A 27,623-nucleotide genomic window follows, 5' to 3' on the forward strand; every position below is an offset into this window, starting at 1 on the left:
TTTGAGAGTCCTCAGGGGTTGATACCCTTTAATGGCTAACTGAAAAGATGGTAACAAATTTCAAGTTTTCGAGACTACTCAGATCTCTTCATCAGGCATACTATAACACAATCTGAAGAGTCACATATTTATACGCAGCAGGGCACAGGAATAATGCAATAGATAAGACAAGTGACGTGAAGAAGAACGATCAGTATTGAAGAGGGAGAAGTCGTTGTGGCTGTAAATATTGGAACAGTTCATAGATAAGGAGTGTGAAAGTTTTACTGTCCTGTGATTGAGGTCTGGTCCATGATTGTAAAACTCCCAAAATGGTCTGAGGAGCACATTCCTTAGTTGATGTAGAAAGACATAAATCCATACGATACATTCATTGCTGCTCTGTGAGTGTGTCAAAGATTGTCATAAGCTTGTACTCCCAAATTTTTTTTGTCTTTCTGAGATTTGAAGTTACATTTTAATACAAGTAATTTCATGTCCATGATGCGGTTATCAAGGATACAAAAATGTTTGGCCATAGGTAGATCTGTTCTTTTTTCTTTTATTGTGTGGCGATGAGAATTCATCCTTGTTCTAAGTTTTTGCCCTGTTTTCCCTACATGCAGACCCCCAATTGAACATTTGGAACATATAATTAAGTACACTACATTAGATATGATGCAGCTGAAAGTACCTGGGATCTTGTGGTTGTCTCCTGATGTGAGTTGTGTATCTTCATCTTGTCTGTGTTCATTATAAATGGACAGGTTTTACATTTTTTCTGGCTGCAGGGAAAGGTACCTGAAGCTGTTGGAGAGGACAGGGAGCTTCTGACAATGAAGCTTCTTAGATTTGGTGGCTACCTAAATCACAGAAGTGGGAGGTCTCAAAATATAGATTGTAATCAGGCATCTTTTTGTAATAATAGTTGTAATTTCCGTGCAGCTCCCATTAACACCTCCAGATTTGGATTGTATGTGACTACGAGAGGCACCCGGTTGCTCTCTTGTTTAGTTTTGAAATGTAGGACATGATTGATAGTCTGATGGCTTTTGCAATCTGGTTTTCAATTGTTGTTTGATGGTAGCCCTGCTTCAAAAAGGTGTTTCAGAGGCCACCAAGGTATTTGTCTCTGTCCATAGTATTGGAACATATCCGATTTTTTCTAATGGCTTGGCTGTAGACAGTGGAGATTGTGTGTTTTGGATGGGAACTGACCCATTTAAGGTATGTTGGAAGGTCAATTGGCTTCTGGTACACGGACGTCTCTATTTCATTGTTCTGCAACTTAATGATGGTGTCCAAAAAGTTAATTTCAGTACAGGAGTAGTTGAGTGTTAAGTTGACGGTGGGATGAAATTGATTAAATCAGATCAAGGAACATCTTTAGCTGTTGCTCAGACTCTGTCCAGATGATTAAACTATCGTCAATGTAACGGTAGTAGGCCAGAGGCCTGATGTGATGTGAGGACATGAAGTCACTTTCAAGCTTGACCATGAAAATTTGCATACTGTTAAGCCATTTTACTTCCTATATCTGTACCAGTCTCATGTAGATATGTGTGGTTATCAAATTCACAGTAATTGTGGGTGAGGATGATTTTTGTAAGTTTCATCAAAGGTGAAACTATCCTCCCCATCTGTTTGCTTTCCCTCCCAGCAGCTTTTCCTTCTACCAGTTAGGCTTCTGGGAGGTTATACTTGTTCCTTTTATTTTTGATTCTCCTTAGCTTGCCTTCTTTGCCCTATATGAATGTATCTTAGTTTCTCACCCATGGTTTTTGTATCTTACTTCTCCCTTTCCTTTCCCCTTGTTGACAATGTGTTGCGACCTCTCCTCTGATTCCTCAGAAGGTACAAGAAACCCCTCAGCGGCCTATTACAGAGTTAGATCCGAGGTGGTGTTTTAAGTTGTGCAGCTAGGGCCTTTTTAGTCTATACAGAGACCAGTTGGGTGTAGTTGCGACGTTTTCCCGTGTGGGTTCTCTGGTGGCTATCAAGATGAACTTTCTGGTTAAAACATTTCCCACATTCTGAACATGAAGAAGGCTTATCCCCTATGTGAGTTCTCTGATGTCTGATAAAATTTGATTTCTCTGTAAAACATTTCCCGCATTTTAAACAAGAAAATGGCTTCTCCCCTTTGTGGCTTCTTTAGTGTATAACATCCTATTCATGGTAAAAACATTTTCCACATTCTGAACATGAAAAAGGCTTCTCCCTGATGTGAGTTTTCTGATGTCTGATAAGATTTGATTTCTTTGCAAAACATTTCCCACATTCTGAACATGAAAATAGCTTCTCCCCTGTGTACGTTTTCTGATGTGCGATAAGACTCGTTTTCCTTGTATAAGATTTCCCACATTCTTAACAGGAAAAAGGCTTCTCCCCTGTGTGGGTTCTCTGGTGACTGAGAAGAGATATTTTCTTCACAAAACATTTTCCACATTCTGAACATGAAAATGGCTTCTCCCCAGTGTGAGTTCTCTGGTGACTAACAAGAGTTGATTTATCTACAAAACATTTCCCACATTCTGAACATGAAAAAGGCTTTTCCCCTGTGTGAGTTCTCTGATGTTTGATAAGATTTGACTTCTTTGTAAAATATTTCCCACATTCTGAACATGAAAAAGGCTTCTCCCCTGTGTGAGTTCTCTGATGTCTGATAAGATTTGACTTCTTTGCAAAATATTTCCCACATTCTGAACATGAAAAAGGCTTCTCCCCTGTGTGAGTTATCTGATGTTTGGTAAGACTTGATTTCTCTGTAAAATATTTCCCACATTCTGAACATGAAAAAGGCTTCTCCCCTGTGTGAGTTCTCTGATGTTTGATAAGACTTGATTTCTCTGTAAAACATTTCCCACATTCTGAACATGAAAAAGGCTTCTCCCCTGTGTGAGCTCTCTGATGTTTGATAAGATTTGACTTCTTTTGAAAATATTTCCCACATTCTGAACATGAAAAAGGCTTCTCCCCTGTGTGAGTTATCTGATGTTTGGTAAGACTTGATTTCTTTGTAAAACATTTCCCACATTCTGAACATGAAAAAGGCTTCTCCCCTGTGTGAGTTCTCTGATGTTTGACAAGACTTGATTTCTCTGTAAAACATTTTCTACATTCTGAACATGAAAATGGCTTCTCCCCTGTGTGAGTTCTCTGATGTGCTATAAGATTTGATTTCCTTGCAAAACATTTTCCACATTCTGAACAGGAATAAGGCTTCTCCCCTGTGTGAGTCTTCTGATGTTTGGTAAGGCTTGATTTCTCTGTAAAACATTTCCCACATTCTGAACATGAAAATGGCTTCTCCCCTGTGTGAATTCGCTGATGTGAAATAAGAGTGGATTTCTCTGTAAAACATTTCTGACACTCTGAACATGAAAATGGTTTCTCCGCTATGTGACTTCTCTGGTGACTAACAAGATTGGATTTCTGGTTAAAACATTTCCCATGCTTGAAACAAAAAAATCTATTCCCTGCTGTATACATTTTTTGATGACTATTTCCATATTCTGATAATGGCTTCTTTGCTTTAGGAGCAGTTTGTTTCTTAATGCCTCTTTTGTGGCTATGATTTTCCTTAGTAGTCAGTAATAAATCAGAAGACAGGACCTGTTTTAAAGAATCAAATGACAAATCTTTTGTGTGAAAGGATGATGGTATATCTGGAGTAATGGCATTCACTTCAGTTGTATTATGTGGGATCTCAAGATCATCTGATTTAAAAATTGAAGATGTCAGCTGTCCCTCTGATCTCTGGGTACTGTCATCTGCGAAAAATAAAACAAATTACTATTTTTGAATAAAATATCCTTGAATTTTATATTTTTGAACATATCTACTTAAAGTGTCTGTAGGAATGGCAAGTTATGTAAAAACATTGAATGATTCACCAAGACAATGACAGTTCACAGTCTAATAGAAAACCTCATAGGATGAACCAGTAGACCGTGGTGTTCAACTGTCTGTTAATTCTGCCTCCCAAATATGGAATATAAAGCCACCAAACAATGTTATGTAGGTGAAAATAACACCAATAGAAACTTCTACTCATCTCACAAAAAACAAGTCCCTACTCCGATCCATCATCTGTCAAAGGAAAAAAAGAAGTTTCCACATTATTAGGGTCTCAGACAGGGCCGTAACTACAGCCGGGGCACTGCCCCGGGGCCCCAACCACCCAAGGGGCCCCAAACTGATGGTAAAAAATTGTATTTTAATACTTTAATATCTCATAAAATACCCAGCTCCTATATTCCTGTCAGACAATGTCACCCGGAGGACAGGAGAGACTATCATTTCAATAATTTCCAGGAGCTCTGCCAGCTGTCAATGAATGGAAACCTGCACTGGCCTGGAAAGTCTCATAGCACAAGATTTGTAACAATATGTTAGTCTGGAGATCACAGAGAGTTGGCGAGGCCGGCACAGTGCACACTGACTGTAACAAACTCTCAGCATCATTGAGAGGAGACAGTCTCAGCAGACACATATCTCTGTGACAGATGTGAGAAGCCCTGCTATTTAATAAACATATACAGTTATTTTAAAATTGTGCAATATTTGGAATTATTCACCTTATTAATTTTCCAAACATATTCACTGAATATTTAACTTCTAAAACTTGCATCATAAACAACAAAATCTATTAAAGGTCTTGCGGAATGTGGTGAAGCCTGTGTGCTGTATACAGCAATGCGTAGCAGGCTTCACCACGTTACGCACAACCTCTAGTGATTGAAATGTTGAGGGACCCCACAATGAAGTTTTGCCCTGGGGCCCCGAAGTTTATAGTTACGGCACTGGTCTGAGAGGCTCTTGAAAAGCAACATGGCTTCCAATCCAGCAATATCCACTCTCCCAAAGTCAGATCTCCCCCTTGCTTCTGAGCCTTGCAGTGTGCCCAAACCACATAGCATCCATGTATTTGGCATTACTATAGTGAGAAGAACCCACTTCATTTATGATGTCTGTGTCTCCTGGAGCACAATCTGGTATGTGTTGGGCAATAAAATAGTATATTTTCAATTTTCACGTTCCAACATCCACTGTGTGCTAATTTCCGGAAAGTGGCTGTGGAGTCAAAATAGTCACTACTCCTATAGATTATTTCACTGAGGGTTATAAAATCCAAAATGGAGTCACCTTATGGGAATTTCTACTACTCTGGTTTTCTGCCATTTTGTCATATTAGGGCGTGTGTCCCATTTCCTCTGAGATCTACTCCTGCGATGTCTACTTCTTTCACCATGTCTGTCCTCATTCATTCTGCAGAGAATCTAACGTGGTGGTATACAGTACAGACCAAAAGTTTGGACACACCTTCTCATTTAAAGATTTTTCTGTATTTTCATGACTTTGAAAATTGTACATTCACACTGAAGGCATCAAAACTATGAATTAACACATGTGGAATTATATACTTAACAAAAAAGTGTGAAACAACTGAAAATATGTCTTATATTCTTGGTTCTTCAAAGTAGCCACCTTTTGCTTTGATGACTGCTTTGCATACTCTTGGCATTCTCTTGATGAGCTTCAAGAGGTAGTCACCGGAAATGGTTTTCACTTCACAGGTGTGCCCTGTCAGGTTTAATAAGTGGGATTTCTTGTCTTTTAAATAGGGTTGGGACCATCAGTTGTGTTGTGCAGAAGTCAGGTGGATACACAGCTGATAATCATACTGAATAGACTGTTAGAATTTGTATTATGGCAAGAAAAAAGCAGCTAAGTAAAGAAAAACGAGTGGCCATCATTACTTAAAGAAATTAAGGTCAGTCAGTGTGAAAAATTGGGCAAACTTTGAAAGTGTCCCCAAGTGGAGCTTCAAAAACCTTCAAAGAAACTGGCTCACATGAGGACTGCCCCAGGAAAGGAAAACCAAGAGTCACCTCTGCTTCTGAGGATAAGTTTATCCAAGTCACCAGCCTCAGAAATCGCAGGTTAACAGCAGCTCAGATTAGAGACCAGGTCAATGCCACACAGAGTTCTAGCAGCAGACACATCTCTACAACAACTGTTAAGAGGAGACTTTGTGCAGCAGGCCTTCATGGTAAAATAGCTGCTAGGAAACCACTGCTAAGGACAGGCAACAAGCAGAAGAGACTTTTTGGGGCTAAAGAACACAAGGAATGGACATTAGACCAGTGGAAATCTGTGCTTTGGTCTGATGAGTCCAAATTTGAGATCTTTGGTTCCAACCACCGTGTCTTTGTGCGACGCAGAAAAGGTGAATGGATGGACTCTACATGCCTGGTTCCCACCGTGAAGCATGGAGGAGGAGGTTTGATGGTGTGGGGGTGCTTTGCTGGTGACACTGTTGGGGATTTATTCAAAATTGAAGGCATACTGAACCAGCATGGCTACCACAGCATCTTGCAGCGGCATGCTATTCCATCCGGTTTGCATTTAGTTGGACCATTATTTATTTTCAACAGGTCAATGACCCCAAACACACCTCCAGGCTGTGTAAGGGCTATTTGACCAAGAAGGAGAGTGATGGGGTGCTACACCAGATGACCTGGCCTCCACAGTCACCAGACCTGAACCCAATCGAGATGGTTTGGGGTGAGCTGGACCGCAGAGTGAAGGCAAAAGGGCCAACAAGTGCTAAGCATCTCTGGGAACTCCTTCAAGATTGTTGGAAGACCATTTCCGGTGACTACCTCTTGAAGCTCATCAAGAGAATGCCAAGAGTATGCAAAGCAGTCATCAAAGCAAAAGGTGGCTACTTTGAAGAACCTACAATATAAGACATATTTTCAGTTGTTTCACACTTTTTTGTTAAGTATATAATTCCACATGTGTTAATTCATAGTTTTGATGCCTTCAGTGTGAATGTACAATTTTCATAGTCATGAAAATACAGAAAAATCTTTAAATGAGGTGTGTCCAAACTTTTGGTCTGTACTGTATGTAATCAAATGTTGTCTACTATACGTAGGGGAAACTACTTAACACATCAGGGACCACATTGCCAGCCATAATTCCACGATTCGTTGCGGCAAAACTTGGTTACCACTATCCCATCATTTCTCCAGCGCCAGGCATACAGTATCACAACTCAGGTTCCAGGTGATTGAAAAAGTACCCAGACGAGATGGTAACCATATCAAACACCTTAAACAACAGGAGTGGTTCTGGATACACACCCTCCAGACACTGACACAGGGACTCAACTGTGAAATAGATTGGCTAACCTGATTAATCTTTTTTCAAAACACACTAGATCAGCTCTACAACCTACTCCTATTCCTTCTCGCCAGGTGAGTTCCTCAAACCCCCTTCCCCTCTCACCTCCCCCCCCCACTGATTTCCTTCTCCACCCCTTCCCTTCCTCACCTTCTCCTCACCCTCTTACACACAACTCCCATGTATTATTCTTGCAAACCTAATTACATACAAAAAAAACATGGCCTCACACTCTATAGTTTAATACAGGACTCCATACATTCCTTACACCCCCTTCCATTACTGCTTTAATCCCGGGCACTATTTGATCCAACCAGCACAAGTCGTTTTATTCTCCCACCCAGATCAACCTCCCTTTTGCCCCTCATCGATGCACCGTGATGACAACATAAAATAACTATTGCATATAACCTAGAGCTCATGCGCGGGTTTCATCTGTCGCCATGGTTACGCTACACATGTGACATGGCCCTATGGGGGACGGGCCCGCCCCAACAGACCCACTCTCCCTGCCACATCACCCGCCCTTGACGCAACTTCTGGGGGGCGGGTTTGAGCACACGCACTTCCGGTCCGGTGGTAATGGCGGAAACATACATAAACCCTTCATTCTCAACCAGAGACAGATGCACGAGCTGTTCACAGCTCCATTAAAGGTACCCACCCAGCATACTTTGTGCAGTCAAGCAAGCCACCAGGCAAGATCATACAACATGCCTCTATACTGATCTGTTTGGGCACCTGTACTCCCTATATGTCTCTAACTGTTACTTAAAAAGCTTTATTACTTATCTAAGTGGGGACCTATATTCCTCATTAGTGTTAAGCGAATTTGTTCGGCATTTCAAATTCGTGTTCGGGGTTGCGAATTATTCTCGCCAAAAAATCGGCTCCGCCCATGAACATCCCTAATTTGCCACGCTGTCACGCAGCTGTCATCTGCGTGACAGCGTGGAAAATCAGGGATGTTCATGGGTGGAGCCGATTTTTTGGCGAGAACAATTCGGAACCCCGCACACGAACACAAATTTGAAATGTCAAACAGATTCTCTCAACACTATTCCTCATATGTCTCTGTCCTATACCTAACATGCCTTTATACTCATCTATTTGGTGACCCATTTTCCTTATGTCACTGCCCTGATACCTAACTTCTTTACCATCTAAGCTCTATCATTCTACTCCTTGGTCCTCCTCCGGCTCCATTGCTCCTCCACTTAATCATTAATCTTTTTGCTTCCATTGTCCCATTTTTTACCAATGACTAACCATGCGCCCAGAATATCAGCAATACTTACCTGCAGGACGGATGTCCTAGAAGCTGCTGAAGATTGTACTTGTAACTGTCGCACATTGATGATGAACATGTGAAAGCCTTATGTATATCATTTCGGTATATAAGTAAATATGTATGCGTGTTTTGACATTTATAGATTTTTTCTCTTTTTTCACAGCGACATTATAAATAAGATTCTGGCAGGGTCAAAACATTAAAAATTATTTATGTCACATGTCCCTGCACCTTTTTAGGTCAGTGCTTATGTCTGAATCAAGGAAGGAGGGGGGAGGAACGTAATTCAGCATCACCATCCAGGTAAAAATTGATTCTTTATTAGTGCATCATTAAAACCGAGTTAAAATCAAACTTCCTTATGTGTTTCTGGCACCGAGATGGGCCCTTAGTTATAGGATATCCTATGACTAAGGGCACATCTCGCTCCGTGCTTCAGCCAACTGGAAAGCACCACACCCTACTAAAGTTCGGAGTATATTGCCGGAAGCTGCCAGATACAGCCTTGTTCTCCTCTGGTTCTGTCCCCTGTGCTCATCTCCCATCTTGTGTATTTGTTTCCGGTTGTGACCTCGGCCCATTTACTGAATACTCGTGTTTTCTGATTTTTCTCTGCCCTCATGGTTCTGACCCGGCAACCTGACTATTCTTCTTGCCATCTCACAACACAGAATAGCAGGTAATACCGTGGCCCAAGCCTAGGGGTCTCTTTGTAAGTCCAGATCCATGTAAGGGGGTTAAAGAATGTTGAGCCAAGCAATCCCTGGGATCTGAAAAACGGGAGTAGATAGCACCAACCCTGTTCGTGGTAGCCATTTTCTGAGCTGTCAGGTGACCATGAACAGTGTCCCCAATACATTATGTCTGCAATCTATTCCAGCAAGATCTGCATTCAAGCAGCTAAATGGCTCTCCTCCACTTCTTAACCTGCCATGTGCCCAGACAGTAGTGTACGACCGTATATAGGGTATTGTCGGTTTCAAGAGAAGTTGGAAAATAATTTTTAAGGTCCATTTGTTTCCTATTATCCTTTGTAAAGAATTCCAAAGTTATCACCACAAAGTGACACACGTCAGATTTGAAAAATGGAGCCTGATTAGCAACATAAAACTGTCTGCGGGAAGTGGTTAAATCAAATTATTTTGGACACTAACTACTGTAGTCAAAAAATGTGACCATAGATAATGACTAGTGTTGAGCGAGCATCCTCATTTACCCCTTTAAACAAGCACGTGCTCAGGTGCTCACCCGTGCTCAGGTGCTCTCTGAGTATTTGCAGCATGCTCGGCATCTATGTTTGAGCTGCATGTGTCACGGCTGTTAGGCAATCCCTGTGTGTGTCACAGCTGTCTAACAAACAGGAAATCCCTGCAAGTGTCACAGCTGTCTAACAGCCTCAAGACATGCAGCCGTGGCGATTCAAACATAGACGCCGAGCACGACGAAAATACTCACCGAGCACCCAAGCGTGCTCGTTTAAAGGGTTAAACAAGCATGCTCGCTTAACACTAATAATGACACGTCAACTGAAATGATCAAACTCAACAGTCTTCATCAGTAAAAATGAGTAACTAGTGGTGAAACCTCTCTGGTAATTAGAGTATGGGGCTCGGCGGCTCTTAGGAATCTAAACTATAATAAGAGACAATATTTTCTGTCACATGGAGTTTCAAGAAGAAATGTTAGACATTTAAAGAGAACTTGTTATGATAGTGCAGAGATGAGGTGTCTTAAATTCAGAACTCGGGCATTTGGAAGAGGTAATGGAGATCTTTTATGAAAGACTACCAGGGAGTTAAACATTAAGTGAGGCCGGCCGATCCCACTTTAAACTATCAAACAAAAGGAACCAGGGATAAAAAAGACATGAATAAAAAAATGTTACATCCTATGTATGAGGGGAGAACTCCAACACTAAACCGGAGTTGGATTCATTTATGGTGGACCATTGGCGTTACTGGGAGTCCTGACCAGAAGAGTAGAGAAAGTATTAGCGCCCCCATTTCAGGAGAGATTGTGCAGTAATCTGAATTCCTGAGGATTAAAAACATAATGGAATTTATGACGTGGAGTGAATCCATGAAACCAGGGCTGGAGCCAACACATCTCCTGCAGGCGTGAATAAATGTATATTACAGCCATCAGCCACGCACAGCTTAGAGATATATCATGGCACAGGTGTAATGTTTTTTGTATAGTTTATCACAATCCTGTTTGAAGTTAGTTGGTTTGCAATATAAATTGTAAACTCAGGATAAAGGGAAACTCTGTTGTTATTGTACAGAAATTCACACTTGGCCCTCACTGCACATTTAATGTTGTCGATCATAAAAGTGAAGTTTGGCCAGAAAGACTGGACCTGGTCTTGTAGGGACCATATGAGGACATTCAGCAGCACAGAAGGGAGAGAAGGTAGATTCATCCAATAAGATATCAGGGATCTAGGAAGCCAACAGCATCATTACCCTCCGCTTTCTCTTACAGGCCCATCATAGTATTTTTCTTCAAGTGATTTTCTCACTTGTCAGCACATTCTACGTACGCTGTCATTTGGCTTTGTAGTTCACAGATCTGGGCAGGTAACGGTCAGCGTCTTCTAAACCCAGGGGGTAGGTGGATCCTTCAGGTTGTAAGATCTATAGAAAAGGGCTTTCACAATTTCACCAAGTAATTAGAACAATTTTTCATTTGGAGGCGAATGTTGTAGTCTAGCGGCAAAATGGTGATCACACGATTGAGATATGATTGGACTATCCGACTGATAAAGCAGCCACAGCCAGTGACTGAGAAGAATCTGTGATTTTTCTGTATTTAGTGGTTACTACTCACCTGGGTAGTCATATGTAGGAATCTCCTCTTTACACTGCTCATCATCCCTCACATATGTCTCTGTAGTATTAATATGGGTCAGATCTTCACCCTGAAACAAATAATGTAAAAGTCACAGACAGATGGAGAAGTCACATCTATGATCAGCTCTAATCCTGCCATCTCCACCGATCTCATTACACAAATATAAAAGATATAATACTGGTGGATAAAACAAGACTGAGCACAAGCATAGGGGAGATCTCATGACACCTTCTCTCCATCTACCTGATGATCCTGTGGAACATTGGGATCTTCTTGCTTACAGTCCTGTGGAAGAAGAGGACGGGGACATCTTTCTGATGTTGTCCTCTTACTGGATAGATCTGGAGGAAACACATACAGGGACTGAATTCATTCTTTACATACAGATAATTATAGGCAGTGTGTATTTAGTCCTGTCTATTACCTGGTGATGTGAGGGGCTGGGGAACCTCCATGATGTCCTTGTACAGATCTTTGTGTCCTTCTAAATGCTCCCACTCCTCCATGGAGAAATAGACAGCAACATCCTGACACCTTATAGGAACCTGACACATACAATGATATCGTCATCCCCCCGATCCCTTCATATAATTACTAATAATGTCCCAGCATTCCCAGAAGTGTCACCTCTCCAGTCAGCAGCTCAATCATCTTGTAGGTGAGATCTAGGATCTTCTGGTCATTGATGTCCTCATGTATCAGGGGGTGAGGTGGAGGTCCCGTGATTGGGCTCAGGGGTCTTCCCCATCCCTCAGACACAGGGGCCTGGCAGCGCTCACTAGAGGTCTTCTTCACTACTGTGTAATCCTGGTTATGGAGAGACACAATAATAAATATCACTACAGACATTTCCAGAGTCCTCACCTCTCCAGTTCTGTCCATATGTTATTCCCATAGATAAGAATGATGTAATGTGACGTCATCAGAATCTCTCAACTCTCCAGTAAGCCGGAAGAGGATCTCTAGGGTGAGGTGTAATATCCTCTCCGCCATCCTGTCTCTGTCAATATCCATCCTTGATAGGTGATTCAGAAAAATTCTCTTAATATAGAAGATGTCCTAAATAGGAAAGTGATGGAACATCATAAAGAATTCTGTGTAATAATACAATTACTGGAGACAATAAGGGGAAATATATCAGGAGATAGAACGTGTAGATGTTATATTCTCTAGTCTTGTATGGATTGGAACATAAGTTGAATTGCAGAAAAGGACATCTCCTCCATGCTCCCAATCATTGGCTAAGTTGGCCACTGCTTTGGCAACTGATTAGCTGTAGGAATCACAAGTACGTTGGGATTGACCAGGAAATGAAGAGACTGGAGGAGGACCCAAGCAACCATGGTATTTTTATTAGTTTACAACATTCTACTTTTTTCCCTGTCATCTACTAATAAAACCTATATATTTTAGGCCACAGACAACAAGCAGTTTCTTCCTTGGAGTCTGCAGCTGAACACTTTTCTCATAGACTCATCTTCCATAACGCTAATTCTTGTCTCATTTACTGGCACTGGAATCGGCATTAGCAATACTTAAGGAGATATTCATTACACGTAGCTACTACCTAATTACCCAAAGGTAAATGATTCAGGGATGTGTTAAAACATGACTTTTATTTTTTCTTCTTAAAATAACTGATCAAAATTTGATAAAAACACATCAGTGTGCCAGTGCCAGTCCAATACAATGTATGATCCACTGAACTATTCAGTAAGCAATGTGCTCAGACCCTACCCTAATGAGTACTGTTTGTCACTCATTAAGTGCATGCCTCAGAGACTGCAAGCTGTTATTAAAGCCAGAGGTGGTGCAGCAAAATACTAGTGATGTATTGGAGTGTTCTTTTAGTGTTTCTTAAAGCCCTAAAGTTGCCATTTGAAATGACTTTAGTTTTGTGCCATGTCTGTGATCTGCTTTTTTTTCAACAACATTAGACAACTGAATGAACATCCTCCGAGCCCGGTGATTCCATAATTTTTGCCAGGGGTTGTATATTAATGGAAAGTTGAGTGGAAGAAAAAAGTGTGATAGAAAAAGGTGCACAAGCAACCGGGATAACCGGTTGAAAGAATTGTTAAGAAAAGGCCATTCAAAAATTTGGGGGAGATTCACAAGGAGTGGACTGCTGCTGGATTCATTGCTTCAAGAGCCACCACACAGACGTATCCAGGACATGGGCTACAAGTGTCGCATTTCTTGTCTCAAGCCACTCAAGACCAATAGACAACGCCTGAAGCGTCTTACCTGGGCCAAGGAGAAAAAGACCTGGACTGATGCTCAGTGGTCCAAGGTGTTGTTTTCAGATGAAAGTAAATTTTGCATTTCATTTGCAAATCAAGGCCCCAGAATCTGGAGGAAGAATGGAGAGGCACACAATCCAAGCTGCTTGAGGTCTAGTGTGAAGTTTCCACAATCAGTGATGTTTTGGGAAGCCATGTCATCTGCTGGTGTAGGTCCTTTGTTTTATCAAGACCAAAGTCAGCACGAAATGTTGGCCTACTGAAATGCATGTTCAGTAAATGTACTCAATACTTGGTTGGGGCTCCTTTTGCATCAATTACTGCATCAATGCGGCGTGGCATGGAGGCGATCAGACTGTGGCACTGCTGAGGTGTTATGGAAGCCCAAGTTGCTTTGATAGCAGCGTTCAGCGCATCTGCATTGTTGGGTCTGGTGTCTCTCATCTTTCTCTTCCCAATACCCCATAGATTCTCTATGGGGTTAAGGTCAGGTGAGTTTGCTGGCCAATCAAGCACAGTGATGATGTTGTTTTTAAACCAGGTATTGGTACTTTTGGCAGTGTGGACAGGTGCCAGGTCCTGCTGGAGAATGAAATTTCTTTCTCCAAAAAGCTTCTCGGCAGAGGGAAGCATGAAGTGCTTGAAGTCCACTTGACAGAGAGCGCGAGTACATATCTTGACGAAATTTTAACACCATTTGTTCATGCATTACCCTCATTTATAAGTGACACAAAAGATCTAGTCTCTAAACTAAGTGATATTACTGTATCTGATACCATCATTCTGACTAGTCTGGACGTGGAGGCCCTCTACAGTAATACCAACCATGAGCTGGGCATTGGGACAATTGCGTATTTTTTTAAATATGAAGAGTAGACAATTCTTATCACATAACTCTTGTTTTGTCACTCTTAGGATTCGTACTTACGCATTATTTTTTCACCTTTGATGATATATTTTACTACTATCAAAAGAAAGGGACCGCAATGGGAACATGTGTCCCAACCTTTGCAAATTTATTTTTGGGGTGGTGGGAGGACCAACACGTTTTCAATGAGGATTTCAGTTTTCATACTAGTCACATTTTATTTTGGGGTAAGTTCATTGACGTTTTGATTTTGTGGGATGGTGACAGATTTTTTTGGGATTTTGTATCTATTTTGAATAAGAATCGGATTGGAATGTTCTTTACCCATGAAATCGGTTTTAAGAGGATCAATTTCCTTGACCTGACAAACCAAATTGATGGGATCTGTAATATTCATATGGACATATTTCGTAAGCCGACCCCCACCAACAATCTCCTTCATTGGGATAGCTGGCACCCCAGGGTGTTGAGAGCAGGTATACCGGTAGGTCAATACCTGCGTGCGAGACATAATTGTTTGGATGAGGATACTTTTATCCAAGAGAGTAGGAATCTATTCTCAAGATTTACAGCAAGGGGATATCCGAAACAGGTGCTATACAAAGTCTTTAATAGGGCTAAGACAACTAATAGGGATTCGCTGCTATGCCCCAAGAGGAATGCACCAGAGAATAATAGAGTCTGACATATAGGAAACTATGATGATCAGACAAGCACAGTGTATAACATCATGCGGAAGTAATGGCCTATATTCTCAGCTGATGCCGATTTGAGGGCGATTGTTGGTGGACATCCGGAAATTACCTTCCATATAGGGAAAAATTTGAGGGATTTCCTCAATTACAGAAATTTTAGGAGGAGCAGGCAGTATTCTGAGTTGGCAATCGAAACATCATGGAGGCTCCGATCCTTGTAGGGGCTGCTCCTTTAGTAAATATATGACTCGGGTTACGACTTTTACGAATCCAACTGATGGACATGAGTATTTCGTTAGGGACCAAATTAATTGCAGATCTAAGGGGATAATTTATGTAGTGAAATGTCCCTGCCCTAAATTGTATGTAGGGAAGACCATCCAGGAGGTTAGGAGGAGAATATCTAACCATCTTAGCTCTATTAATACTGGTGCAGATACGGTTCTCTCAAAGCATATGAGAGGTTTACATGCAGAAAAACCCCTGGAACTGCTATTTTGGGGCATTTGTAAAATGACCCTTGGCCCTAGGAAAGGTAACCTTGACCAATTATGTTTGAGGGAAAAAGCTAGATGGATCTATAAGCTTAATTCACGTAGTCCTATGGGGCTTAATGAAGGATTTATTTAGCTATAGTGCTTTCCTATAGGAGCATTTATATGAGTGACATGAATGAATTATGCCTATTTACACTATGAATGTTGAATAACAACATACTAGTAGATGATTAATTTATTGAGTTAATTATATATAAGTTTTTGTGATAACAAGACTTATTAGGATATATGGAAATATGTCTGATGGTTAGTGTTACAACCTTTTGAGAGTAAACCAGCAATTAATTTTTTTATGTAAATAGTAGGATTTAGACAATTTCAACTGATTAATTTATGGCTTATATGAAATTGATCTGAGTAATTAATGAGATTAGCATATAGAATTTATTCATATTTATATAAATATTGTGTCCCTGCAACTATTCTATATAGTTCACAGACATTCGATTTGAGTAATGAATAACGCTGATAGGGAGAGATGATGATTATTTGTCTATCTCTCCTTTTCTGCATATGTGGATCATGTCTCTTTAAGAGATTTGAGGACATGCGCAGTTTGTTATTGAAACACAATGTGTCCTGAGTTTGGAATTTTGGTGAGTGCGCATGTCTGGTGATGTCACCGCATGGAGAGTGATGTCATCTGACGCGCACCTATCAGGGAGCGAGACGTGGCATGCGATGAGTGGCCGGCTCCATTACCCATGGAGAGCGATGTCATTTGACACTCACCTATCAGAGGGCGAGACATGGCATGCGATGAGTGGCTGGCTCTGTTATCCAATAGGGAAAAAGGTAAATAACCTGACATCAGCGTACACAGGCTATCGACGCTGCAAGTGGACACGGGAACACCTATCAGGTCCTAGGATATAGGTTGGTCCCCCCTTGGCATCTGATGCGGTGGTGAATCATAGGCTCTCTGAGATGAGGCATCTTGGGAAAGTAATACATAACTGTCACGATTGGTCATTGTAGCAGTTATGAGATTTGCTAAGCATATGCGATATATACCGTATTTTTAGGACCATAAGACGCACCTAGGTTTTAGAGGAGGAAAATAAAAAAAAATTTATAAGCAAAAAATGTGATCATGATCCACTGTTAAGGGGGAGGGGGTCTGCTGCTGACACTGTTATAGGAGTAATGTCCCCCAATTCTGTTAATATCCCCCATCCTGGTATACATGGCCCCCATCTGCATCCTGATATGCATGGCACCCCAATCCACCATCCTGGTATGCATGGCACCCCTCATCCCTCTTCCTGGTATGTATGGTCCCCCTCACACCCATCCTAGTATGTATGGCACCTTCATTCCTCTTCCTGGTATGTATGGCCCCCCTCACACCCATCCTGGTATGTATGGCACCTTCATCCCTCTTCCTGGTATGTATGGCACCCTTCATCCCTGTATGTGTGGCCCCCCTCATCCTGGTCCCTGTATGTATGGCCCCCTTCATCCCTGTATGTATGGCCCCCCTCATCCCTGTATGTATGGCCTTCTTCATCCCTGTATGTATGGCCCCCTTTATCCCGGTATGTATGGCCCCCTTCATCCCGGTATGTATGGCCCCCCTCATTCCGGTATGTACGGCCCCCTTCATCCCGCTTTGTCACGCTACACAAAAAAAACAAAAAAACAATCATACTCACCTCCTCTCTCCTCCAGCACTGCGTCCAGCTCTGTTGCCGACAGGGATCTCACTGTGTGAGCCGCGCATGGCGTAACTGCCATGCGCCCTCAAGCAGCGAGATGCTCTGCCGGAATAGTCACTGCTCCCCACACCAGGACTGTGTGCGTGGGGAACAGTGATCATTCACTCACCTTAATAGCGCGCACACTGTAGCCGCAGCGCGGCTCCTGATGCGCTCGGTGGTCAGCGTGCCCACTATTAAAGCCCATGGATATTCATGGACTTTAATAGCAGGCACGGTGACCGCCGAGCCCAGCAGGAGCCGCGTTGTGCATACAGTGTATGCGCTATTAGGGAGAATGAATGGTCACTGCTTCCCACGCACACAGTCCCGGCATGGGGAGCAGTGACTATTCCAGCATAGAGCGGGACACAGCTCTGGACGAGAGAGGAGGGGAGTTTAATTGTTATTTTTTTTCTGTGCAGCGTGAGGGGGATCAGGGGGTGCCAAACATACCAGGATGAGGGGGGCCACACATACAGGGATGAAGGGTGCCATACATACCAGGAAGAGGGATGAAGGTGCCATACATACCAGGAGCCGCACTGCAGGCACAGTGTGACGGCTATGAAGGAAAATGAAATTCACTACTCCCCACTCCGATGAATATTCATTTCCTGTGCCCCGCTCCTCCGCCGCTGTCGCTTCCCCCACCACCCACATCCACAGTATTTATGTATATCGGACTATAACACACACCCCCCACTTTCCTACAAAATTTTGGAGGAAAAGTGCGTCTTATAGTCCGAAAAATACAGAATGTGATTGGCTGATTTGTGCTGGAAAGTCTATTGGTTCTTTGTGGACCTATGGTGCATATCCAAAGGCTTTAAAAAGGTCACAGCATATTTCTGTATTCATTATAGCTCCAGCCACCTGAGGAAGCCCTTGGGGTGGCTATGTGATTGTCTCTTAAACAGCATTGGTGGTGTCAGTGCATTAGCAACATAGGTTCAGTTCAGTTCAATAATAAGCCATGAACTGCAGTCATGATGAACAGATATATATAGCTAGGTATGATCTAAACACGTTGCTTACTGAATAGATCAGTGGATCATACATTGTATAGGACTGGCACTGGCACACCGATGTGTTTTTAAAAAATTTTGATCACAGTTATTTTAAGAAGAAAAACTAAAAGTCATGTTTCAACACATCCCTGAATTAGGGTTCATTTACCTTCGGGGAATTAGGTAGTAGCTATATGTTTTCCCTATAGGGGTGTGAACACCTTTTGTTTTTATTCATTACACATGACCCAAGAAATAACTACTTCATGATTAGGATAACATCTTCATCTTCTACTATGGCTCTAGAAACATATTTGGCCAGAGTCCTTCACTGATTACATCATCACTGGTAATCTATATGAAAGTTTTCTGTCTTACCCAGGCTGTAACCTTTTTATCACATTAGATCTCATTTATAAAAGCTTGTTAATAAGAACACCAATAAAGGAGTGACTTGATGCTAATGTCTCCAGTTACAGTGTTTGTTTTTTTTCTGGATATGTCATAGAAAATAAAAATCTCTGAAGTCAATTGTCCCCCTCCCTCCTTCCCTCTGTCATTTGCAATCTGAGTTGACACTCTTAGATGTAGGATTGAACAAATTACCTATAGTGTGAAGTGAACCAGCCTCATCAACATGCAGGCCGCCCCTTGTGAAGTAAGAGGATTAAAGCAGGCACAAGGTTTTCTAGTAAGACAAACAGCTGACAGTCTCTAAGACTTAGACAAGAAACTAATACCAGTAAAAAATTGAATGTTGCGGAACAGTGAATCAGATTAATTAACATGCAAGAGCTTCTTCTTGTAGGGGAAAGACTATGAGGGTGTGTATTGTGCATAGACAAAGAGTGCAGATTAAACTATTTGTTCAGACAGGAAAAGGTATTTTAAGGATAAAAGGGAATATCTCACACTCTTTAGAAATAGCCAAGGTCACCCAGCATACACATTCCTTTCATCAGCACAGGTTCAGCAGTCAGGATGTCTCCGAAAGAAAATATAGAATATTGGAATTTATATGAATCCAATATTAATGAGACATAATGTGAAGAAGCGGCAACGGGGTGACCCCGCAGAACCTCGCTGTTGCCGCCTCTTGTGATGGATTCACACCCCGCCTCCCACCTGACGTCACAGTTATGTCAGATGGAGCACGTGGTAAGGACCTGCCCTCTGCACCTACGTGACATTCCGCACCCCCCCGAAGGACGCGTAAGGTCAGGTTGGTACATTTTGCGCAGACACTCCCTGTCCACACGGGACAGGAAGGAACCAGGGAGTGGGTAGAGGTGGTCCACTCAGTCACTGATGTGGCACCACACTCGCCCACAACCCTGATAGGCTGAGAGGCTCCGCTCACTAGCTCCAGTGAAGCAGAGCCTAGTCAGCCTGGGAGAGCTACCATCAGTTTCTATTTGATATAATAGACTATATCGGGCTAGAAACCAGTCCAGTAGCTTGTTCGTTGGACCGAACAACAGGCGTAAGTTTCGTGGGTCGAGATAAAAGAACAGCCCAAGATTAAGTTATATATTTAATCGCCATAAGGGCACACTAAACAATACACTATATACATAAGGGTTATACATATACAGTGGTCAGAGTTACAAGCAAAAAAGCATCGGTGCAAAAGGTATAAGGCAGTTATTACAAGTCAGTTACTGGTTTAGATGGATGACCTGTCTTTCTGGGGAAGGGCTGCCACAGGAGAGGTTTGTGGGCCTTCACTTGGTTGATGGACTTGTCCCACATGTCTTGATGGCACGACCTCCCCAGGAACAAAGACGATGATGTCAGGGTTCCAGGAGTACTTAACCCCTCTGGATCACTCCCAATCCGGCCTTGTGGCTGCGCCCAAATTTCCTCCCCTGGTCTCTCTTAGTTAAGAGACTCCCAAAACTAAAATGGGCTATACCTCCTTACTGGATAGTCCCAGGGAACCGGTTCTGGTGTCAATGGACCCAGCTAGGCCTCTGCTATACGTGGAGACCAAACACAGTGGCCCTGGGGGCTTCCGAAAGGCTGTGCTGCATATCTCTCTATCCTTGCTAGCTGGGCGGTGGAGAAAGGGCTGGTGAGATTCTCCCTTCCTTCCAGTTTCCAAAAATCTGGTTTGTTTATCACTGGGACATATCGTTCTCCCATAACTCAACATTAAATTATAGTATCTTACACAAAGAGCCTGCCTCATGGCTTGGGGGATGGGACATCCTGTGTAGCTGTCAGCTGCTGTGGGAGATCTCACTCCTCGCTTCTCAGCCCCCTCCTTTTCAAGCTGCAGTGTATTCAAAAGAGTCAGATTATACTGTGTATGGAGATCTCTGTAATCACCGTCACGTAGTACACAGTGATTGACAGGGGATTACCTTGAATATCTTCACACATACATGCTCAGCACTGGAGATAGCCAGAGAAATGATACATATTTTCTCATTACTGTAGCCCCTGCCAATGAGCCATAAATGCACACTGGCCACATAACTGACAACAGCTATGCCATGTTTGGTCTCTAAGTAAAGATAAAATCCAGATGGAAAATATGGCATCAATCTACAACTTCTGCGATCATCCGGAGTGGAATTATCACATAAGTTGGGGGTTGCATAAAATCATGAAGGACTGAGACAAGCGCACAACCTGGCCCATGTGAGGTCATCACGGGGGAGTGTATGTGTGGGATATGTTCATGTAGAGAGATACATATCGTTCACGCAGGAACCCCCGTTCACGAAACGGCCAAATTAAGTGCTCTCCTTCGGCTAAACTGAATTGTCTCTGTGATTTGGTGTAGTAAGTTTTCTTGTTTTTTTTGTAACTGTATATGCTGTAGGTACTGTGGGAGCATTATATTTAGAAGCTTAATGACCGCAGTCACAGCTACGACTGGGCCTAGACAACGCCAGCCGTTTCAGCTAAATGTGTGTCTTCAGACTCACATTCATAGCAACATAGTAACACAGTAATGTAGGCTGACTAAAGACCTAGGTTCACCAAGTTCAACCTTCCTCCCCCAATTGTACATTTTGTCTAATTTAACTGTAACCCACAATGTTATGTGTATCGAGCAAATCATCCATCCCTTTTTTTGAAGCTGTTATAGTGTCTGTCATTACTACCTCTTGTGGTAGGGCATTCCACAGTCTGACTGCAAAGAATCCTTTCCTGTTTAGGTGCCAAAATTGCCTTTCTTCCACCCGTAATGAGTGCCCCCTGGTCCTTAGTATGGTCTTTAGAAGGAATAGGTGATGTGGTAGTCCTTTGTACTGACCACACATATATTTATACATGTACATAAGATCCCATCTGAGGCGTTGTTTTTCTGAGCTAAACAAGCTCAACTTTTTCAACCTCTCATCATATGAGAGGCCTCCATCCCTTGTAATCTAGTTGCCCGCCTATTAACTGACTCTAACTTCTGAATATCCTTTTTAAAATGTGGAGCCCAAAACTGAATCCCATACATTGGGATCACGCAATTTTAGTTATATCTTTTATACATCCTAAAATTTTGTTTGCTTTTGCGGCTGCTTCTCGACATTGAGTATTGCTGCTCAGCTTATTTGTAGCCAGAATACCCAAGTCCTTCTCCTGTTCTGTAGTCGTGAGCATACTCCCATTTAGTGTACAGTATATGCAGCAACGGGGTTACTCCGTCCTAGGTGCATTACTCTACATTTATCTACATTAAACCTCATCTGCCAAGTGTTTGCCCTTTTAGTCACCTTATCCGTTTTGCAATATTGTAATGTCAAGATCAGATTTTAATATCCTACATAGCTTGTTGTCGTCAGCAAAGACTGACACTTTACTTACAATCCCATTCCCAAGGTCAATAATAAAGAGGTAAAAAGAATCGGTCCTAGCACAGATCCCTGCATCACACCATTGCTGACTATGTCCCAAAATGTAGTATATTCCTCTATGTTTGTCACCCAGTCATGGCTTTCATCCAGCCAGGTTTCCGTAATGCCCACCACATTGTATTCTGTGACTGATATAAGAGTTTCCAGTTCATTCATTTTGTTTGCAAGACTTCTTGCATTTGCCAGCAGACATTTAATACTATTAGCACATTTATTACTCCTACTCAGCTCCCTACTTTCTTTGCATATCCCAGCCCCCCCAGATCCTCATTAATCCCTAGTATTTCACTCACATCGGGTCCGTGTGCCACAATACACGCTGCTGACCAATCAACACTGACTTTGGCGGGCACTTGACTAGGGGCGAATGGAAGTGACATCATGCGCTCCTGTTGCATGCATGCTGAAGTCAGCTGCCAGCTCTAGAAAAATACGCTGCGCGGCGGAGTGAAGGTAATATAATGTGTTGTTTTTCAAATCAGTGAGTACATGGTACCCTAGGCCATAATACTATATGTATGACTATGGGCTGTGCATTATACTACATGTATGACTATAGGCTGTGCATTATACTACATGGATGACTATGGGCTGTGCATTATACTACATGGATGACTATGGGCTGTGCATTATACTACATGTACGGACTACGGGCTGTGCATTATACTACATGTACGGACTATGGGTTGTGCATTATACTACATGTACGGACTATGGGTTGTGCATTATACTACATGGATGACTATGGGCTGTGCATTATACTATATGTATGATTATGGGATGTGTATTATGTGCATTATAATACATGTATGACTATGGGCTGTGCATTATACTACACGTATGACTATGGGCTGTGCATTATACTATACGTATGACTATGGGCTGTGCATTATATTACATGCATGACAATGGGCTGTACATTATACTACAGGTATGACAATGGGTTTTGAATTATACATTATGGAGGACTATGGGCTGTGCATTATACTATATGTATGACTATGGGCTGTGAATTATACTATATGGAGGACTATGGGGAGTGCCTTATACTATACGGAGGACTATGGGGAGAAACTTCTACTATATGTAGGAATTTGGGGAGTGCATTATACAACCCCTGGCAAAAATTATGGAATCACCGGGCTCGGAGGATATTCATTCGGTTGTTTAATGTTGTTGAAAAAAAGCAGATCACAGACATGGCACAAAACTAAAGTCATTTCAAATAGCAACTTTAGGGCTTTACGAAACACTAAAAGAAAACAAGATTAAAAATGTGGTACTCAGTAAGGGTAATTTTATGCAAACCAAGCAGAGGGAAAAAAATATAGAATCACTCAATTCTGAGGAAAAAATTATGGAATCACCCTGTAAATTTTCATTTCCAAAACTAACACCTGCATCAAATTAGATCTGCTCGTTAGTCTGCATCTAAAAAGGAGTGATCACACCTTGGAGAGCTGTTGCACCACGTGGACTGACATGAATCATGGCTCCAACACGAGAGATGTCAATTGAAACAAAGGAGAGGATTATCAAACTCTTACAAGAAAGTAAATCATCATTCAATGTTGCAAAAGATGTTGGTTGTTCACAGTCAGCTGTGTCTAAAATCTGGACCAAATACAAACAACATGGGAAGGTTGTTAAAGGCAAACATACTGGTAGACCAAGGAAGACATCAAAGCGTCAAGACCGGAAACTTAAAGCAATATGTCTCCAAAACAGGAAATGCACAACAAAACAAATAAGGAAATGAGTCAATGTCTGTGACCGAACTGTAAGAAACCGCCTAAAGGAAATGGGATTTATATATAGAAAAGCTAAACATAAGCCACCATTAACACCTAAACAGTAAAAAACAAGGTTACAATGGGCTAAGGAAAAGCAATCATGGACTGTGGATGACTGGATGAAAGTCATATTCAGTGATGAATCGCGAATCTGCATTGGGCAAGGTGGTGATGCTGGAACTTTTGTTTGGTGCAGTTCCAATGAGATTTATAAAGATGACTGCATGAAGAGAACATGCAAATTTCCACAGTCATTGATGATATGGGGCTGCATGTCAGGTAAAGGCACAGGGGAGATGGCTGTCATTACATCTTCAATAAATGCCCAAGTTTACATTGATATTTTGGACAGTTTTCTTATCCCATCAATTGAAAGGATGTTTGGGGATGATGACATCATTTTTCAAGATGAAAATGCATCCTGCCATAGAGCAAAAACTGTGAAAACATTCCTTGAAAGAAGACACATAAGGTCAATGTCATGGCCTGCAAATAGTCCGGATCTCAATCCAATTGAAAATCTTTGGTGGAAGTTGAAGAAAATGGTCCATGAGAAGGCTCCAACCTGCAAAGCTGATCTGGCAACAGCAATTAGAGAAAGTTGGAGCCAGATTGATAAAGAGTACTGTTTGTCACTCATTAAGTCCATGCCTCAGAGACTGCAAGCTGTTATTAAAGCCAGAGGTGCTGCAACAAAATACTAGTGATGTATTGGCGTGTTCTTTTGTGTGTTTGTTTTTCATGATTCCATCATTTTTTCCTCAGAATTGAGTGATTCCATCATTTTTTCCCTTTGCTTGGTCTGCAAAAAATTACCCTTACTGAGTACCACATTTTTTATCTTGATTTCTTTTAGTGTTTCTTAAAGCCTTAAAGTTGCCATTTGAAATGACTTTAGTTTTGTGCCATGTCTGTGATCTACTTTTTTTCAACAACATTAAACAACTGAATGAATATCCTCCGGGGTTGTACTATACGGAGGACTATGGGGAGTTCCTTGTACTATATGGAGGACTATGGGGAGTGCCCTATACTATACGGATGACTATGGGGAGTGCCTTACACTATACGGAGGACTATGGGGAGTGCCTTATACTATACGGAGGACTATGGGGAGTGCCTTATACCACATGGAGGACTATGGGGAGTGCCTTATACCACATGGAGGACTATGGGGAGTGCCTTATACCACATGGAGGACTATGGGGAGTGCCTTATACTATATGGAGGACTATGGGCTGTGCAGTATACTATATGGACTATGGGCTGTGCAGTATACTATATGGACTATGGGCTGTGCGGTATACTATATGGAGGACTATGAGGAGTGCATTATACTATACGGAGGACTATGGGGAGCGCCTTATACTATACGGAGGACTATGGGGAGTTCCTTATACTATCTGGAGGACTATGAGGAGTGCCTTATACCATATGGAGGTCTATGGGGATATGGGGAGTGCCATATACTGTATGGAGGACTATGGGGAGTGCCTTATACTATATGGAGGAATATGGGCTGTGCAGTATACTATATGGAGGACTGTGAGGAGTGCATTATACTATATGGAGGACTATGGGGAGTGCAGTATACCATATGGAGGACTATGGATGGTATAGTATACTACATGGAGGACTATGGACGGTGAGGTATACTATATGGATGACTATAGGTTGTGCATTATACTGTATGGAGGACCTGGAGAGTGCATTATACTTCTGCTATGGGGCCCCATGACTTCTAAGTTCGCATCTGGTGAGTATAATAGTTATTTTTTTTCTATACATTAAAGAACAGCGACAGAATAAGGGGGGCATATACCTGGATAGGGCCCAGGAAAAGGGGCATACATATTTTCAACCAGATAGGGGGCGTCAGTCGAAATTTGCACAGGCGCCCATCAGATCCTAGTTTCGCAACTGATTATACTGTGTGTGGGGGGATGGTGGTACTGTGGGAACATTATACTGTGTGGGAGCATCAAACATACTGCATAAGGGGCATAATGGGGGCATTACACTGTGTGGGGGCATCATACATACTGCATAAGGGGCATAATGGGGCCATTACACTGTGTGGGGGCATCATACATCCTGCATAAGGGGCATAATGGGGGCATTACACTGTGTGGGGCATCATACATACTGCATAAGGGGCATAATGGGGGCATTACACTGTGTGGGGGCATCATACATCCTGCATAAGGGGCATAATGGAGGCATTTCACTGTGTGGGAGCATCAAACATACTGCATAAGGGGCATAATGGGGGCATTACCCTGTGTGGGGGCATCATACATCCTGCATAAGGGGCATAATGGGGCCATTACACTGTGTGGCGGCATCATACATCCTGCATAAGGGGCATAATGGGGGCATTACACTGTGTGGGGCATCATACATCCTGCATAAGGGGCATAATGGAGGCATTTCACTGTGTGGGGGCATCATACATCCTACATAAGGGGCATAATGGGGGCATTACACTGTGTGGGGGCATCACACATCCTGCATAAGGGGAATAACACTGTGTGGGGGGCATCATACATCCTGCATAAGGGGCATAATGGGGGCATTACACTGTGTGGGGGCATCATACATCCTACATAAGGGGCATAATGGGGGTGTTACACTGTGGGGGGCATCATACATCCTGCATAAGGGGCATAATGGGGCCATTACACTGTGGGGGCATCATACATACTGCATAAGGGGCATAATGGGGGCATTACACTGTGGGGGGCATCATACATCCTGCATAAGGGGCATAATGGGGGCATTACACTGTGGGGGCATCATACATACTGCATAAGGGGCATAATGGGGGCATTACACTGTGTGAGGCATCATACATACAGCATAAGGGGCATAATGGGGGCATTACACTGTATGGGGCATCATACATCCTGCATAAGGGGCATAATGGGGGCATTACACTGTGTGGGGGCATCATACATCCTGCATAAGGGGCATAATGGGGGCATTACACTGTGTGGGGGCATCATACATCCTGCATAAGGGGCATAATGTGGGCATTACACTGCGGGGCAGTAAAGGGGTCCTGTACTATGAGAACAATACGTTTCCTCCCTTCCTGTCTCCATAGTTGGGTCGTATGTATCTATTACAGGAAACAGAACATAAACCTTATGATTTTTATAAAGGGGCAACACAAGACCCCAAAAGAGTCTCCGTGCTAAAGGGGTTAATGCCCCCTGCGCCCAGTAATGGGGTCTCCACTTACCTCCACCTGCACAGCCGCCACCACATATATGGCTGCTCTGTGCGCACAGGAGCTGTGATGAGGTCACAGGGGGGAGGAGTCAGGGGTCACATGATCAGGGGCCTCAGTGGATGCAGGACTCTGCTGTGCTGGTTGTCATGGTGCTGGATGAGCTGAAGTTTATGTGTGGGGTCAGGAGGGGTTTACAGTGTGGATGTAGCAGAGCCGCGTGTGTACGAGGTGTACGGAGCAGAGCCGCGTGTGTACGAGGTGTACGGAGCGGAGCCGCGTGTGTACGAGGTGTACGGAGCGGAGCCGCGTGTGTACGAGGTGTACGGAGCGGAGCCGCGTGTGTAC

General features: G+C 42.7%; 1 protein-coding gene across 1 annotated transcript; it reads right to left on the reverse strand.

Annotated features, from left to right (window-relative positions):
• On the reverse strand, positions 1–27,360 carry LOC141198707 (uncharacterized). The gene is made up of 6 exons (XM_073663124.1): positions 27,288–27,360; positions 11,945–12,124; positions 11,742–11,862; positions 11,561–11,658; positions 11,294–11,384; positions 1–3,752 (listed from the first exon to the last, which is right to left on the reverse strand). Exons 2-6 carry the CDS (start codon positions 11,966–11,968, stop codon positions 2,347–2,349), a joined length of 1,740 nt encoding a protein of 579 aa, XP_073519225.1. The 5' UTR covers positions 11,969–12,124; positions 27,288–27,360; the 3' UTR covers positions 1–2,346.
• Positions 27,361–27,623: the final 263 nt, after the last annotated feature.

This window comes from Phyllobates terribilis, unplaced genomic scaffold, assembly GCF_046119375.1.
Source record: "Phyllobates terribilis strain yellow unplaced genomic scaffold, ASM4611937v1 Scaffold_99__1_contigs__length_5935540, whole genome shotgun sequence".
Classification (NCBI taxonomy): domain Eukaryota; kingdom Metazoa; phylum Chordata; class Amphibia; order Anura; family Dendrobatidae; genus Phyllobates; species Phyllobates terribilis.